General features: G+C 46.6%; 8 protein-coding genes across 8 annotated transcripts; 2 read left to right on the top strand and 6 right to left on the bottom strand.

The window, feature by feature from the left end:
• Nucleotides 1–1,242: 1,242 nt before the first annotated feature.
• On the bottom strand, nt 1,243–1,867 carry RhiXN_05022 (glutathione S-transferase; the record flags this gene model as incomplete). The annotated part of the gene is made up of 4 exons (XM_043324838.1): nt 1,243–1,360; nt 1,423–1,598; nt 1,673–1,776; nt 1,840–1,867. The coding sequence occupies 4 exons, from the start codon at nt 1,865–1,867 to the stop codon at nt 1,243–1,245; spliced, it is 426 nt and encodes a 141-aa protein (XP_043177257.1).
• Nucleotides 1,868–2,521: 654 nt separating this feature from the next.
• On the bottom strand, nt 2,522–3,414 carry RhiXN_05021 (glutathione S-transferase; the record flags this gene model as incomplete). The annotated part of the gene is made up of 4 exons (XM_043324837.1): nt 2,522–2,636; nt 2,699–3,041; nt 3,115–3,316; nt 3,373–3,414. 4 exons carry the CDS (start codon nt 3,412–3,414, stop codon nt 2,522–2,524), a joined length of 702 nt encoding a protein of 233 aa, XP_043177256.1.
• A 296-nt stretch (nt 3,415–3,710) lies between these two features.
• Nucleotides 3,711–5,199, bottom strand: RhiXN_05020 (uncharacterized protein; the record flags this gene model as incomplete). Its single annotated transcript, XM_043324836.1, has 5 exons — nt 3,711–4,630; nt 4,682–4,739; nt 4,795–4,851; nt 4,905–5,019; nt 5,069–5,199. 5 exons carry the CDS (start codon nt 5,197–5,199, stop codon nt 3,711–3,713), a joined length of 1,281 nt encoding a protein of 426 aa, XP_043177255.1.
• Nucleotides 5,200–5,346: 147 nt separating this feature from the next.
• Nucleotides 5,347–6,290, top strand: RhiXN_05019 (ribosomal protein L23; the record flags this gene model as incomplete). The annotated part of the gene is made up of 2 exons (XM_043324835.1): nt 5,347–5,918; nt 5,951–6,290. The coding sequence occupies 2 exons, from the start codon at nt 5,347–5,349 to the stop codon at nt 6,288–6,290; spliced, it is 912 nt and encodes a 303-aa protein (XP_043177254.1).
• Nucleotides 6,291–6,474: 184 nt separating this feature from the next.
• Nucleotides 6,475–8,538, bottom strand: RhiXN_05018 (uncharacterized protein; the record flags this gene model as incomplete). Its single annotated transcript, XM_043324834.1, has 10 exons — nt 6,475–6,566; nt 6,619–6,899; nt 6,954–7,029; nt 7,083–7,270; nt 7,321–7,441; nt 7,495–7,818; nt 7,870–8,230; nt 8,291–8,296; nt 8,348–8,478; nt 8,529–8,538. The coding sequence occupies 10 exons, from the start codon at nt 8,536–8,538 to the stop codon at nt 6,475–6,477; spliced, it is 1,590 nt and encodes a 529-aa protein (XP_043177253.1).
• Nucleotides 8,539–9,207: 669 nt separating this feature from the next.
• RhiXN_05017 (DEAD/DEAH box helicase) lies at nt 9,208–13,485 on the top strand (the record flags this gene model as incomplete). The annotated part of the gene is made up of 30 exons (XM_043324833.1): nt 9,208–9,369; nt 9,427–9,444; nt 9,532–9,590; nt 9,642–9,674; nt 9,811–9,927; nt 9,979–10,083; nt 10,134–10,396; nt 10,450–10,742; nt 10,792–10,863; nt 10,916–10,996; nt 11,047–11,093; nt 11,142–11,260; nt 11,318–11,370; nt 11,416–11,442; nt 11,495–11,596; nt 11,647–11,673; nt 11,721–11,733; nt 11,787–11,831; nt 11,876–12,015; nt 12,065–12,180; nt 12,374–12,397; nt 12,445–12,601; nt 12,653–12,670; nt 12,721–12,747; nt 12,796–12,869; nt 12,931–12,939; nt 12,988–13,024; nt 13,078–13,100; nt 13,150–13,211; nt 13,262–13,485. The coding sequence occupies 30 exons, from the start codon at nt 9,208–9,210 to the stop codon at nt 13,483–13,485; spliced, it is 2,547 nt and encodes an 848-aa protein (XP_043177252.1).
• A 618-nt stretch (nt 13,486–14,103) lies between these two features.
• RhiXN_05016 (amidohydrolase family protein) lies at nt 14,104–14,350 on the bottom strand (the record flags this gene model as incomplete). Its single annotated transcript, XM_043324832.1, has 2 exons — nt 14,104–14,192; nt 14,251–14,350. 2 exons carry the CDS (start codon nt 14,348–14,350, stop codon nt 14,104–14,106), a joined length of 189 nt encoding a protein of 62 aa, XP_043177251.1.
• Nucleotides 14,351–14,427: 77 nt separating this feature from the next.
• On the bottom strand, nt 14,428–15,699 carry RhiXN_05015 (amidohydrolase family protein; the record flags this gene model as incomplete). Its single annotated transcript, XM_043324831.1, has 6 exons — nt 14,428–14,513; nt 14,566–14,815; nt 14,981–15,111; nt 15,171–15,194; nt 15,251–15,427; nt 15,480–15,699. The coding sequence occupies 6 exons, from the start codon at nt 15,697–15,699 to the stop codon at nt 14,428–14,430; spliced, it is 888 nt and encodes a 295-aa protein (XP_043177250.1).
• Between the last annotated feature and the right edge of the window lie 611 nt (nt 15,700–16,310).

The following is a 16,310-nucleotide window of genomic DNA, read 5'->3' as shown; positions in this document are numbered from 1 at the left end:
TGGTTTCTTCTTACGAAACCGACGCCAACAGAGTGTCCATGTAACGACATAAAACACTACAACAATTATCCATTTATCTGTCATTGCAGAATTTTCACGACGACGCGTAACCGGCCTTGTTATTGATTAACGTTCGCGGGACTATATGGAGTGTTCAGGTATGAAAACTTTCCGCGTAAAATCTATCCAACCTCGTATATCGCGTTGATGATATACCTCAACCGTATTGCCGTAAACAACCGCGACCAGTCGTGTTTGTTCAGAATCGAGAGGAAAATTCGACCATAAGTTTTTCAGTTGATTCTTGTTACGAAATCGAGTTATCTAGACCTTCAAATTCGCCAGGAAAAGCAGCTCATCTACAGGCGTGTACCGTAGCACATCCGTATCACCTTCCTTATGGTGGTGCTACGATTCGGCTTGCAGATATCTATCGTAGAAGTTGCTTTTCCTGGTATGTGGCATGGTCTTTCCGTTTACCTACAAACCTACAACACCCTACCACTTTCTCAGTTGCTCTCATTCATCCACAATAATTGCCACTACGGACCAAGCCACTGAGCAATCTGCGTTTCAGCTTAATTTTGATGCTTATATATTGATTTATAAGTGTGTTAAGATCTATTGGACAGCAACTCACTGCGACTTCCCAAAGGCGAGGCATCTCTCGGCTATATATTTCTTCACTTGAGGATCGTCAAAATAGTAAAAGATTCCCGCCACCTTATCTAATATTTTGCACTATACGACGGTGGGTCATTGGAGAATATAGAGACGATAGGTGGCGTGCTGTAACTTTCAGCACACCAAACCCCCCATGGTCCAAGGTTTTGAAGCCGGACCCAGATGCACAAATTTAATAGTTACTCTCCCTTCATTCAGAGACTACATTCGGTGTATTATCAAAGTCTGACCCGCATACACCTACCGGGTCAGAGTCCGAGACCCCAGTGTGTTCAATCGCTGCTACCCGAGCTCAAAGTATTGTAGCGCCGACACAGAGATAAACAAGTACTGCGAAGTATCTACCATGATAGCGCAAGCCGGGGTTCAATCGGAAGCAGTCGAGTCTTTTTATGTCTCACTCATTATTTTAGTCTTATGCACCGCGTTTACGTTGTATTGGTACAGGGTATTGCGGGCGAGAGAAACAGCCTTGAGTTCTTCATGAAACCTTTGAAACCAATACACCGCTACTTACTGAATATCTGAAGTTAGATTCGTGATTCAAGGCTAGATCTACTACTGCAGAAAATCGTCGAGTTCGTTTTCACGAAAAACATCTTTGATAACACTCGTTTTCAGTGTTTCTTTCACGTTTTTATGCAATTTAGGGCAATGTTCCTCGAACCAGGAGTACCTGTTAGAGTGTTATAGGCTCCAATCTTTGAACGTTGCTTTATGGAACTAATTGAGGCATACCTTGGATGTGGAGTATAGTGAGCTACCAGGGCTAATAGCACATCCAAAAGAGTAGGACGTTGTGTACCCAGCACAAATGTGCCTTCTTTCAGGCCCTCGGTCATTTCTCGCTCCATTATTTTCCATAGCTCCTCCCTCTTAGTAGATGTGCCCGCTTTAACCCAGCCTTCAACCGTCTTAGTGTCCAAAGAATCAGGGGAACACGAATAAACCGAGAAGGAAAATCGATAATGGTAAGTAGTGGGTAAACGTTAGCTGGGATAAAAATGAACCAGCGGTAAAATGCAGCCTGTTGGGTTGGAGCGAGGACGTGGATATCCCAGGTAGTTCCCTTGGCAAATCGATCGTGAAGGTCTATGCGAAAAAATATTATGAAGAACTATTGTCTAGCTTGGTGTCAATGGCGCGTCGACTTACATAGCGCAATGCCGACCATTTCCGTCATGACATATCCCTCGGGAGTAATCAGAGTAGGAAACTGTGCTAAAGGATTGCTTCGAGGAGCCTGTGTAGTTCGGTCCTTGCTTGGCGGTTGTTTCCTCGTAATCACACACAACTAATTCGTGAGGTACATTGAATACGCGAAGTAGAGATAAGGGGAAAGTTGACCCCACCCCTGCCACAAAACGTTAGTAGATTAAAATCCCAAGGTAGAAGGTATTACCGGTGCGTGAAATAAGATCTAGGGCTTGAGATTGTCATTAGCTTCCATCGAAGAAGACCAATCAGACACGAAACCAGGACTCCAAGTACGTTGGCCTTTTTATCAGTACTACTAGTACTATCCTTGAAGTAATCTTTGGCTTGGCCCGAGAGCAAGACGGGGAGAGCACATGGCTCTCAGTGTTCTACGGACAGAACTGGTGCAGTTCATTTGGGACTAAACCTTTTAAGAGGTGGTCCAATAGCTCAAATCTTCACACATTTATGTCTGTATGCGCATATGATCGAAACAATTAGCTGAATGGGCTGTTCCCGATTAGAATGATTGGCAGTCACTTTAGATTATTACAGGTATGGTACTTGTAAATTTGTACGTAGATGTGTCGGGAACACAAACTGAAAGATCCCAAAAGGGGACTACCTCTTGAATCTCCGATCATAGGAACGCGTTCAAGTCGCTATCCCGGAAAGTATCTCCGATGACTTTATTTTTGAGTGTTTCCTTGGTATTTTTAACGAGCTTTGGGCAATTCTCTTCCAGCCAGGTATACCTAATCATAAAAAAGAAACCTTCTACTATGTGCCATATATTCACTCACAGCTTAGGCCTTACCTTGGGTTTGGAGGCCACTGGGCAACCAGCGCGACTAAGATATCCAACAGCGTCGGTTTCTCTGTCCCCAAGAGAAACAGGCCGTCATGTAAGTCCTTGGTCATCTCCTGTTCCATCAACTTCCATATTTCCCCTTGCTTGATGAAAGTGCCCTCTGTGATCCAACGTTCGACTGTTTTCGAGTCGACCGAAGAGTCCGCTGGAACACGTACAAAGCGACTGGGAAATTCTATCACGGTAATAGTCGGGTAGACGTTTGCCGGAACAAATATAAACCAGCGGTAGAACGCGGCAAGTTGGGATGGCCTGAGAACATGATGTCCCAGGGGGTCTCCTTTCCATGCTGGTCAATAAGATCTATCTTTCATTTAGACTGAATCGCGACCATTACTTGAAGTGCAGAGCTGAACACTTACATAGTGCGATTGCCACCATCTCAGTCATAATAATACCCTCAGGTGTAACTAAGGTAGGAAACTGGGCAAGAGGGTTAGCTTCGACGAGCCGTGAATAGTTGGGGCCTTTCTTGTCGATAATTTCGGTAAAGTCGCATATAACTAGCTCATGAGGTATACCGAGTAGGCGGAGAATGACAAGGGAGAACGCCGACCCACACCCCTATGCCTATGGTCACCAGAATCCTATACTGGCCGTCTGTTGTATCGGCAACTTACTTTGGAATGGAACAGGACATAAGGCTTGGTTTCGCCGGTCATCATGAAGTTGAGCACATAGACAAGTTCGTTCACGACACGACCTTAAGTTGATCATTTGATCCGAGGGATGTACGGCGAGGCTGGCATGACGTGGTCCCATGACGCGCAAAGGCCAGCGTTCCCACTTTTGATAAGAGTTTGCTAGTATACACGTAGGAGTCAGTAGATGTATGCTATGATACGACTCCGGGCTGAGTGTTGAGGTAGCAATGTTACATCAAAACAAACGAATATGTAATTGTGATCTTTGGTAGAAAATAAGTTAGGATACACGAAACGCCAAGGTCGTAAGAAGGCTATGCCGCCTTTTTCTTATTTTTCTCCTTTCTAGCTTTCTTTTTCTCTCTGGCCTCCTCTTCTTTATCTGCAGCAAGGAAATCTGAGATCGATGGCATGGCGGAGGACATTAAGCCTTCCAGTCGGCCAGGCCTGGAAGGTCCTGGCTCGGGTTCGCTTACTTCTGGACCCTTGGGTGGTGGGGTGGGAGGTCTGGCTGGTTCGGGATCAGGCTCAGGGTCATTGAACCAATTGCGCCGGCCAGAGGTAGCTGACGGCTGTGGGGTATCTTTGGGTTTGGCTTCGGTATCACTATCGTCGCCGTAGTCGGGTTCATAATCGCCTACGTCGCCGAAGGGATCAGCATCCTCAATGTCTTCCGCCGGAGCGGGTGGGGCCAATGTAGGCGCAGGGGTATGGGCGGCGGGACTTGATTGTGGCTTTGGTTGCACGTCTTGGGCAAGGTCTACAGCCTTATCAGGTGCGGCGGTTGTCGGTTTCTGACTTGAGGTGTCCGAAGTAGGCATGACGCTCTCATTGGCATCTGGAGGGCTGGCTTTTGTTTCTTTCGCTTGAGATTGTCCCTGCTCCGGAGCGGCCTTCTTTTTCTTTTTCTTCTTCTTCTCAACCGGCGCGAATGAACTCGATCCCATAGGTTTGAATTTGCCCGCTTGCTTTGCCCGTTCGAGAGCCTCGATTTCTTCCTCCTTCGTTGATGTTTTTACACCTTGGTCTGTAGTGGCCTCGCGGGATTGACGTAATTCGGCCAGAAGTTCCGCCCTGGTCCGCTTTTTGCCTTGGGTTTGCGTGGCGGCGGAAGGCTCTTCCGTTGAAGACGGTCCAACAGGTTTCCCTTGGAACGCGGATTCAAGGTCGTCGTCTAAATCTTCTCGTGACTCTTCTCGGGCACGTTGTTGTTCGAGGAGTGCAAAATCGAGGCCTGACTGACCATATTGAGTATACAGTAAATGCTCACATACATCGCACACACCTTTGACAAGAACAGTATGTGTCGCATCTCCACCCAAATATTTTCTTTGTTCCTCAACCTGTTTGAACATGGCCAGCGTTAGGCTAAATAATGGTTACACAACAAGCACTTACTATCTCTTTTTTCTCGCCCTCCATACGCTTCTCGAACTTTTCGAGGAGGCCCTCGACCTATAGGTACAAGAGTAAGAATAATTTCTGGGTCCAGTAGCTTGAAATCTCACTTCTGCATATTCATTCGCTCCTCCTCGACGCTCCGCGGCTCGGTCTCGATATTTAGAATCAACAGCCTTCTTGATCTTGCGAGGCTTGAAGTCAGCTTGTACCGATTCTGCAGGTCTTTATCAAAGTTGAGCTAATTGGAGGGGTATTAGACGAGCCTGCTCACTTTGTACTCGAAGAGCTAGACGCCAACAGGGACCCACGGTTGTAGGCCTTGGACTGTTTTACATTTCCTCCAGAAGATGAAGATTTTGACGAATTGAGAAGCAACCTGAAGCCTTCCTGGTGATCTATCATTCCAACAAGGCCAAGAAATACCTGTATTTTTACTTACTTGATCCATAACCTCTTGAACGAATCCCCGTGTGGTAGTTGTGGCAGAGCTGAGTTTCCAATTACCAGGATCACACCACGTGACATCTGGGATAAACTCTGCATCCCTCCATGTCCTTATTTAATTTCGCTCGCCGGTTCTATTCCTCAGCTCGAGCGCCTGTAGATGCTGCAAAAGCTGCAATAGAGTCATCGACTCCTCGAGACGTACGAATCAGACGTCAGCGTTTCCCTCAATTGTTATCCAAGGCCGGAGAAGATTCTTCACTCACAGACGTCGAAAAGACCGCATATGATCGCCTTAAATCCCGCGGAGAGCTCACAATCGAACGTCCCGATGGTCCGAGGGAGATGTCTGAGGAAGAGTGGCTGGAGCGAACCAATGCGAGACGGCGGAGAGTGCGCGGAGCTAGACAAGTAGCCGTGCCTGATGGCGAGGGTGCCACCGTCGAGGAGGCTCGGGTTGTAGGACACCGCATCTACTTGCCAAACATCATATTCCGTCTCGTGCGCAACCACACACCGCCGGGACAGCCATATAATCCATACGAAGCAACATTCCGTGTTCCCCAGAGTCTTACCAAGCTCGATATTCGTGGATACTTGTTATCCATGTACGGTGTTCGGACGACCTACATCAGAACTGATAATCGGATACCCGATATCGGACGGAACAATTCGACGTATAGTAAGGTCGATGGAACTCGGAGGATAGGTACAAACGCGCGGTTGTTGGGCTCGAGGAGCCATTTTACTTCCCACATGCTCGTGAAGATATGAGCGTTGCGCAACGAGAAGAGAGGGATAAGCTCCTCAACTCGAGATTCCAAATCGATCAAGTCAAACTTATGCGTGAAGAATACCGCTCGCGGTTGTTCAGACCGACCGGCTTCCGAAATGCTAAGGGGAACCAAACGCTGCGCGGGAAGATTGTCAGGAAGGTCATGGAGCAGAAGCTGGCGAGAGAGGGCGCAGTTGCGACGGCTGTAAAAGATATGTTGTCTGATACGGATGTTGCGGGGAGGCTCCCAACTGTGTCCACGAGTAGCGCATAAATAAAATATCTGTACTGCTTGGTACAATTGTTTGCGCGTTTCGATAATTGTATATTTCTTTCATTGAAACGTTATTGTTACACCAAATATATAGCATAGCATGAAGCAAATATATAGCTCCGACACTTCTATAGCGTTCCTTCGTATGCTGGAGGTGCTCCCTCTCCCACAAGGACCATATTGTCTATGATTTTCCCTTATCTGTCCTCTTGTAGGTTTCGATTTTTTCACCGTACTGGCTGATCTGGAATATCCTAAACCGTCGGTCGAAGCCAACTAATTCCAAAAGGCTCAGTTGACACGAGCAAGAAGCCATAAGACAGCGCACCTTTTCCATAACCAGCGTAACTGCTCCCGCCATTAAAGCACGTCCATACCCCCTTGACTCTTCGGCAGTTATCAGCTGTATGGACGTGTCCGTTAGCAATGACTTTGACTTCTGTCCCGGTGCCTTTTGTCTCAGTGGTGCTAGGACTTTCAGGGGCCGCCAAAATCGCATTCTTGAAAAACCCTGCGTCCTTTGGGGATCCACCATATTCCTCTGCACTTCCAATGTCAAGATTTTTCGAAGTTTCCGAGTTGATGTCCGCAGGATCTGTGCTCATTTTCCTAAGCAACAATGTATGTTAGATGGTATTAACAAAGTAGATTTTCAGCACTCACAGTGGTATGTGGAAAAACATCATTGCATTGGGTTTCGCTAGTTTCTTGCCGCTTGAAGTGTTTCCCCCTGTCGCAGCTTGGCGATTTACCAGGTCCAACCTTTCTTTCCATCTCTTCTCAAAATTTTACCCAAGTCTCTTCTTCCATCCGGCTTAAAAGGTCGTTCAATTAGGTGGATTTTTTGCGACTCGCCAAGGAACCACTTGATTTGAGAATCGCGTAAATAATCATACTCGAGTTCCTTCCACCAGGCCAGACCATTCGAGACATAGGCCCCGGAGTCCAGGAAGTAAAGGGTGAGTAAAGGAGTTGCAGAACTAATATGCATATAGTCAGCTCTTGCCACTAACGCATACGCCTCACATACTCATCATAGCTTTTGACTTGTACAACGTAATTGCCGACGCCGTGTATGTCTGATGGGCCTGGTTCTGCGAGGCTGTAAGGTAGGCGTTGAAGGTGTTCCATCATGTGCTTGCGATCCATGTCTATCATAGAGCGTTTGAATAATTGAGGTTGGGACGCCAAAGAAAGTGCTCACCTGTGGTAGTATCATGATTTCCAAATACAACAGTCCAAGGAATCTTGCGCTTTATCACTTCCGATGCAAACTTGGCCAATACGCTCCTCGAATCCCAGCTTGTGCGCTGGCCGTTCAGTTGGTCTCCACTGAAAACTACCAAGTCTGGTCGTTCGATGTCGAGCGCCTCTGCAAGGATGGCCTGAGAGGAGTTGAAACCATCACAGGGTTTTAGATCCGTGTCCCGGCATTCGCCATGAGTTACGGAGTAGTGCAGGTCGGCAACTTGCATGATTTTGTATGTGCCGTTTGCGTGGAAGTGGGGAGGACGGGGACGAGGTGGAGCTATAAAAATATGTTTAATTTCGTATAGTATAATGTGCTTATCAGACTCACTCGTGTAGCCCTTCCTCGCGACTAGTGAGACTGGAACCGATTTGCCTGGCTTTCCAGGGAATATAACACCTTCAACTCGTTTGAATCCCCAGAACGGCTCATCCTCCCCATATAGAATATCAAGTTCCGTGACGACATCGTCCAGTTCCTCGTTTTGAGTGGCATTCGCGTATGGCTTCTGAAGCGAATACCATAATCTCCGATTCTTGACTCGTGGGTATATACCATCAGTCAGGACTCCTTCCGCTTGTTTCCATGTCTTCCCGTCGTCTGGAATTGAACCTTCGTCCCCTTCATCGACTATACGTATATCGGTAATCAAGGGGACGTCGACCCGACGCGATCGTCTGTAGTAGATGAACTATTCAAGGGTTAGCTTGGAAGAGAAGGGCGGTAATTTAATACTTGCATTCCACCAAACTCCGGCCTACAATTGTACTTAGCTAAGTCGAGCATAATAATATCCCTATAATCTCACCTGTTTGTTGATATCCCGACTAACTCGTACCCATTTCCCGTACTTAGCATCCAGCTCCTTCGTAGTGCTCGGATCGCAATATGTGGTAAACACAGGATCAATGAGACAAGATTTGACCGCTATCATCGTTACTATTGATCCAGTCAGTCAACCAGCTAGAACAAGTGATACAGCTACTCACGTCCAGTCATGTGAGGCAGGAGTGGTGTATAACGATCAGCTGCTGGCTGGCGTGCACATCGTCGATAGGAGCCAATGGTTTAGTCCACCAGGCAGTTGAGACGTCGGGCCCATTGGGTTCACTCGTAGTAGTATTTCCTTTGCTTGGAGCGGTATTCCCAGACGTCGGTATGTGCACATTCTGAGGAGGAATGATGGTATCCCAGGCTTGCCAACTGTGGAGAATATGCTTAATTGTGTACTAGAGCAAGAAAGATAACGGTTCTCACGTAATTCGCTGTTTATGGGCAGGCCCAAGAGAAGGATGGTATAGGACGAATAGGAAAGTAAGCAAAAAGATGAAGAGGATAAATGTTGTCTAGTTCATGAGTCAGTCTCCTAAATGCTATATAGAGAACCCATAGACCGAGAAACGTACACATGGAATCAAGGACCTGCAGAACCTGCCTGCTTTATGGCCGAGATTGAGAGGCATTGTGCTATCCCGTGCACGATGCTGACGTGGTCGGAAGTCTCTGATTCCAGAATAGTTACGACCAGGAGCGGGACTATCTCCCCAGATACACGTGATCATCATATAGATTGGTATTCAGGGTCTGAGTAACAACAAGTGATCGAGGCGCCATGGCGCTCTGAGGTAACCTCAATTACCATTGCTTAAGCTTGCTTTTTTACTAACTATGCCTCCAAAACGAAAGAGAAATTCGGGAGCGACCACTGATTCGGGTCCTTCTAAGCCTCCTAACCAGCGCACGTCCAATCCTGCACCAAAAGCACAGTCCAAAGGAAAGGTTGTTGCGAAGAAGTCTGAAGAGTCGAACTGGCCCACGTTTTTTCAAGATGTATGTTCATCCCATGGTTGCTGAGTTTGTAACAGATACTTATGTGATGGTTAACAGCTATTTAAAGTGTACAAGGTAATTTGGCGGATATAGAATTGCTAGCTATTGTTGAGATCATCGGGGGTAGGCTTTGAACACGGTTATTGCATTTTGTTCCTCCAGAAAGCACTGGCAATCACTTTCTCTCTTGTCCGCCAATCAGTTGAAAACATTCTAAAAAGGTGGGTCCCTAACACAAACCTCTAACCTTCTCGAATATCTAACGCACTTAGGCCTTTGGAACTGGAGCGTGTGGCGCAAATCAAGTAGGTGTAACATCATATTGTGGCGCACATTAAGTAACGCTAGCAATTGCTTGGTGTGCCAGAGCATTACTTCCCGACATAATCTGCTTTGCTTATTACAATGCCAATGAGCTCAAAGTCAACGCCGATACTGCAGGAAAGATGGGACACCCGATATATACGCGCCACAAAACTTTTCAGGAGATAGCAGCGAAGAGGAACATGTCCTTGTTCTGGATTTTGCAGAGTCGCGGAAAGTGAAAGGCTCACAACGGTGAGCTTAGTTGACAAAATAGATGCAATAAACTGAATACTTGGGCTCTAGTGGTTCTCAAGGCAGTGGGCTTATTCTTCCTGTTGCTCTGACTCCCGCTGGTGTAAAGAACCTGATCGAGAAACGGAACGATCGGTTTTGTGCAGCAGTGAATGAGTGCGTGTACAAACGGTCGCTTTCGCGTGTAGCACTCAGTTTAATACTAGGTTGATTGCGGCGTGTGCAGTAACATCCGAGGATCCGGTAGCACTGGTTACTAGTGCGGCCCATGATCACATTCCGATTAACCCTGCCTCGATACTAGAGAGTACGATTTCAGGCTCTTCAGAGGCCCTCACTATTCCAAGTTCTTCGGAGCGGCCCTCTATAGAAAGCGTAATAAAATCCTTTAAAGACTTCCATGAAGCTCGCCCATACCGTGAGCAGATTGTCTACGAGCGAGTCTTTGACAAACGCGAGGCTCGTTGGGGTATGTCTACCTATTATTCTCGTTTTTTTAGAGAATTAAATTGTACCCTTCAGGCGAACTTGCGCGGCCAATATCGAATAATGTAGCCAATGCCTTGAAGATGGCTCGGGGCGTGACTGGTTTCTATTCGCATCAAGCGGCCGCTATTAATTCAATATGGGACAAAAGAACGTCATTGTATCCACAAGCACTGCTTCAGGAAAGAGTGTTATTTATCAGGTACATGGCACAACCAGAAACTGCTTATCACACTTGTGACGAACTTGTACTCATTTCCAAGGTTCCTATTCTCTGCGCACTTGAGAAGGATAAGACCGCGACAGCTATGTTCATTTATCCGACCAAAGTGCGTTGAGCTTAGAAAATACTCCCTGGTTTACTAACTTCTCTGACAGGCACTTGCACAAGATCAAAAAGGGGCGATTGAGCAACTTTTACTCCGGTGCCCAGGTTTGGAGGATATTAAAGTGGGTATATGCGCTGAATATGGTTCTCAGCCGCTCCAGTTTTTATGCCTAGGTTGCAACCTATGATGGGGATACCCCACAAGCGCTAAGAAACACTGTAAGGCAGACGGCATCTATTATATTTACCAACTTCGTGAGTCATACACCATAAACACCATAATTTTTGGATTAATATCAGGCCAGGACATGCTTCATGCTTCCATTATTCCTAATGAGGAACACTGGAGGAGGTGAGTGCAGATCGGTGTAAGATGCGCTCACAGCTTACCTTCGAGTAGATTTCTCAAAAATCTGCATCTTGTAGTTGTGGATGAGCTTCACTATTATACAGGAGCTTTCGGAAGCCACGCCGCTATGATTATGCGTCGCTTAAGAAGAGTCTGCGCAGCCAATGGAAGTAAGTTGGTTACTGCATGACTTTGGGTGTAAGGGACGGCAACGTCTTTGTCTGAAGATCAGAACATACGGTACATTAGCTGCAGCGCAACGATTACTAACCCTCGTCAGGTGTGTACAAACATGTTCGATGACCATCGTCCTGACTCCAGATAGCATATGGCTGATATTTTCGGAATTGAAGTTCGTTAAGTAATGGTGTGGCCCAGTTCGTTATTCGCTAACTATCGAATAGGACGTGGAAGTAATTACAGACGATGGGGCCCCAGCAGGGCAAAAACACTTTGTGTTGTGGAACCCTCCGCACATAGATCCATTGAACCCATCTGCAGGCAAAGTGAATTCATTAGAGGAAGCTGCTGGCTATTTCGGGCCTTGATGAAACAGGGCGTGCGAACAATTGTATTCTGCAAGGTATGCCGTGCATCTGCTATAAATCCAACTTTGACATATCTCTAAAGGTCCGTCGTACTTGTGAGAGCCTCATGAAGATGGTACGAAAAGAACTAGCCTCTGAAGGTGTTCAGATATCTTGGCTAAGGTTAGAGCATCGAGGCGGATACTCGCAAAGCGTAAGCTCCACAGTGTACATGTGCATCTCTTCTAAAACCACCAGGATCGACGAAAATTGAGCACGAAGCCTTTTCTGGAAATTTACTGGGATTAGTTGCAACAAATGCACTGGAACTGGGTGTTGACATTGGTACGCTTGATGCAGTTATTGTCCTTGGATTCCCGTTCGGATTAGCCAGTCTGGTAGGCTATCTCGATTACCACTTAGCTTTTCCTTACTTATCCCCATTAGCGTCAACAAATGGGGCGTGCCGGTCGACGTGCCCGTGACGCGCTGACTGTGCTTGTTGCTGACTCTCGCGCTATTGATCAACACTATGTGAATCACCCAGATGAATTATTTTCAACGTAGATATGGTTCATTCAGTCCCTGGCGATCACTAACGAAGCTTTTTTTAGAATGTTGGAGAGTTACTAATAGACTTGGACAACAAAGTGATGCTTGAGAGTCATTTGCAGTGTGCTGCCATGAAATGCCTGTTCACTCTCTTCACGACCAATCATATTTCGGGCCTTCATTGGCCGATCTATGTAATTCTAGTTTGAAGCGAGATGGGGACGGCTGGTACGTGTCTCATATTAGGGATTGATAGAGTTCTGATGATTTTATAGGTATCACACCAATCCTAAATTTCTCCCATTCCCCTCCAAATATATCTCCATCAGAGGTATTGAGGAAGAAAAGTATGTGGTCATTGATACCACTTTACATTCGGAGGGACAGGTGAAGATTTTGGAAGAGATTGAAGTTTCAAGAGCGATATTTGAGGTGTGTTTATCTCATCCAGAAGCTTGAATGCTGAAGTACTGAACTACCCAGTTATATGAAGGCGGAGTGGTACGTATTCCGACTCGGATCAATACATTACTCTCAAATCACTTTTGTAGTTCATGCATCAGGGCCAAACATATATTGTATGCACAGACAAAACATCTTTTGCAATTTGTCTGACGCATTCACAGGTTACCCAAGTTAGCCATGATGAGAAACAAGCTCGAATTTTTCGTTCCGACGTGAACTGGACCACGCGCCCTCGGTAAGTTGTGTCTTCAAAGTAAATTCTCAACCAATTCAACTGACAAACATCAATCGTATAGCGATTTCACGTAAGTAAAGCTCAATCGATTCAGAACTGACTAATTGGGCGCATACAGTGACATCAACGCTATCCAAACCCACCGCATCCGTGCTGTTAAAAATCCACTATAAGAGCATTCTATGGATCAATCCAAATCTTTACAAAGGTTTTTGGCTTTCTCAAGTTAAGGTAAATCTATGAATTATTATCGTTCAAGCCGTATCTTATGTTAATACAGAGGCCAAGAAATACTTGACATTGTGGATATTCAAACCCCTCCCTACGAACGCACAACCACTGGTAAGTTCCTTTCATACTCAACGCCGAGCCATAGTAATACGTACAATCAGGAATGTGGATGGACGTCCCCAAGTTCATTCTTCAGCTCCTCAAAGATAAAGGAATTAGCCCTGCTGAGGCTATACATGCTGCCTCACATGCAGTCCTTAATCGAACACATCTTTCTAGCGATTTGAAGACAGAATGCAAAGTCCCTTCGAAGGAATATGCCAACGGGATTCCTCAGAAAACGCCCTGCCCGGTTATATATCTCTCATTTCTGGAATTCAGTTAGCTCATCTTCCATCCAGTCTAATCTGGTACGATGCTGCAGGTGATGAGAGCGGGGTCTGTGCGAAAGCTTTTGATCATAGTATGTTCGTATTCTGTAAATCACGCACCCGTTAACTAATAAACAATAAAGTATCAGCGTTGCTCTGGGAAGCGTTTGAGAAAGTGGAATCTTGTCAATGTGAAGACGGATGCCCATCCTGTGAGTCATCCGGCGATACGCCTTTCGGATCTCAATGACGTTTGCATGTTACCAGGTGTGCGGGGAGCCAAGTGCATGAGGGTGATGCTGTTACCTCAAAGGTTGGGGCAGCTCTGATCCTTAAAAGCCTACTCGATATTCAAATCGACCCCGATACTGTACCAAATTTTGGCAATCTTGAGCTAAGTGACACGATAGTTGAAGCGGAGCTGGTTCGCTCGGCCAGAGAAACGAAAATCGAGGTGGAGGAATAACTCGGTGTTGAATACAGACCCAACTAGCTATGGAATTAACGCTATCTCTCCTTCATTTTGCCAGTTCCCAGACGTATGCTATCCTTACATTATCAGATCTGTTCAAATGATTGGCGGCTATATATTTCATGATATTCAATCTGTTTTTATCATCATTCAGGTGCGCTTAAACAACTGGCTTGCCACCAGTCTTGTAGACCTTGCCAGCTTTCATCACAAATACAATATTCTCTGAGCTAACAGCGTCATCAAACCCTTGTTCGTTGTCCCCACCAAGTCGCCAGAAGTGGCAATTATATCGCTGCAAACCCACGAGCGAGGTATCCAAACGGCACCTCGTTATCACCCATAGGCGCCGCCTCTTTCATCTGAGTCGAAAGTCGCTGTTCTCCCCATTGTGTGTCCCAGTCCATACTGCGTACGCATCGCCAACCAACAAGAGTGCGACTGAAGGACCGAACTGCTGGCATACCTAGTGAGTGCATAAGTTTTAGTTCCCCAGCATTGGTCCCATGAGCGAATGGCCCGTATCTCCGCCAACTGCAATAGGAATGCCTGACATGGGGTTATGGAGACCTTCGCGTTCTCTTTCAGTGCAAGCTGGAATGCTGCTTGAAGCGAAGCCCACTTCGGGTATCGGGTTCGAGATTGAACACCGACAAAGTTGGGTTCCAGACAACCCGTCCACCACGAAGCTTGGCAAATACTTCTTCGTTATATCCATAACCATGTTCGAGGGAATTAGCACCAGCATTGATAGCAGCCAAGGCTGCTTCTGCAGTGTTTGCATGGACCGCAACCTTGACGCCTGCGGTATGCGCGTTGTAACCAATGCATCCCACTCGTCTTTCTTCCATAAGAGATGGGGCCGATTCCGGCTATGGGTGCCGTTTGAGCCGCCCGGAAACGATGAGAATAATCTAAACGAGTCATTCAAATTAGAAAAGTGAATAAATGCGTGCATAACAGACGTACCGCCGTAAACCTAAACGCATGACTTAGGGTTTAAGTTCCCGGCCACTTTAATTTCATTGCTTACGCACCTTGACCCAATCAGCTCCGGCCCCAATGTGCTGCCTAACCACACGAGAGCATTCAGCTGGTCCGTCCGCGACCTGAGCGCCTGACACTCCATCGACGCTTTGTGCATTGGGATGGAGCTGAGTTTTAGGGCCTATGGGCATGATAGTGAGTACGAACTCCAATAATGATTAGTATTCGGTATAAACTCACCATAACTTCCGGTGGTTACGATAGCTCGGAGGCACAGAAGTAACGAGGACCAGGAATGATCGAAACTGGAGATGAGATACACTTCCGCAGCCCAATATCGGCATCGCCTGCACCCTCGGTTCCTAGGTCTCTAACTGTCGTGAAACCGGCCATAAGAGTAGCTTTCGCGTGATTGACTGCCCGTATTGTACGCTCGGTAACACTTTCGCGGGTTACTTGGTCGCTCCAGGATGCCTCAGCATATGGGTGTAAGAAGACTGCATAACAAATCATTAAATTATCTGGATGGCGCTGCCCGCAACGACCCACAGTGCACATGTGTGTCCACGAATCCTGGCATGACGGTCAGGCCACGCAAATCTATCACTTCTACATCAGCCGGCGGAGGGTCAGAGGCGTCTAAAGCCTTGCTAACTCCAAGAATAAGTCCATTGGTTTTATCGATCGTTATAACATTGTTCTCTTTAACGAACTCGGCTCGAACCGAGTCGAAATAATTATCGGTAAGGATCCGTGCAAGCGATGACATATGTTGAGGGAGGCACAAGGATGAAGGCGCTTCAGCTGTTGCGTCCACTCGGGGTTTTATGCGTAGGCAGGGCCGTTCAGACGGATCCACGGTCTTGCGTTTGATAATTGATGAGTGGTCTTCTAGAGAAGTAGTTGGGCTGATGCAAGTTAGCCGTCGTAGAAGTGGGAAGAGCAAGCATGATCACTCTTGCCAAGATTGTGCGTTGAAATCAATCGTATGACTAAGCCTAACCGCGTCTCTCATTGAAAAGCATAAACTCTGGAGATACAGCATGCCTCCTACTTCGATTGAGAAGAGTGACTTGGCATGTAATATAAACTGACAAGGTCCAACTTTCAATAACGGATAGTTATCGTCAAGTTGAGTACTCCTGAAACCAAATCAAGAACTTTTAGAACGTCGCAAACGTTCGAGTCCCACTTGAGGAAGGGCTCAAATTTTGATTCGTAAAGTCCCCGCACGCGGGGTGGCGAGTACCTCAACTGTATGTGAAATCCTCCACACGGCTAATTGACGCACATATATCCGCATGGTTGTCAACACATGACCCCCATATTACCAGGAGCAGCATTTAGATACTGGCTAGAAATATTTTCCAGCAACAATTA

Source organism: Rhizoctonia solani, chromosome 2 (genome assembly GCF_016906535.1).
Source record: "Rhizoctonia solani chromosome 2, complete sequence".
In the NCBI taxonomy this organism is placed as follows: domain Eukaryota; kingdom Fungi; phylum Basidiomycota; class Agaricomycetes; order Cantharellales; family Ceratobasidiaceae; genus Rhizoctonia; species Rhizoctonia solani.
The sequence above is the reverse complement of the archived record's forward strand: the minus strand, read 5'-3'. Positions and strand labels throughout refer to the sequence as shown.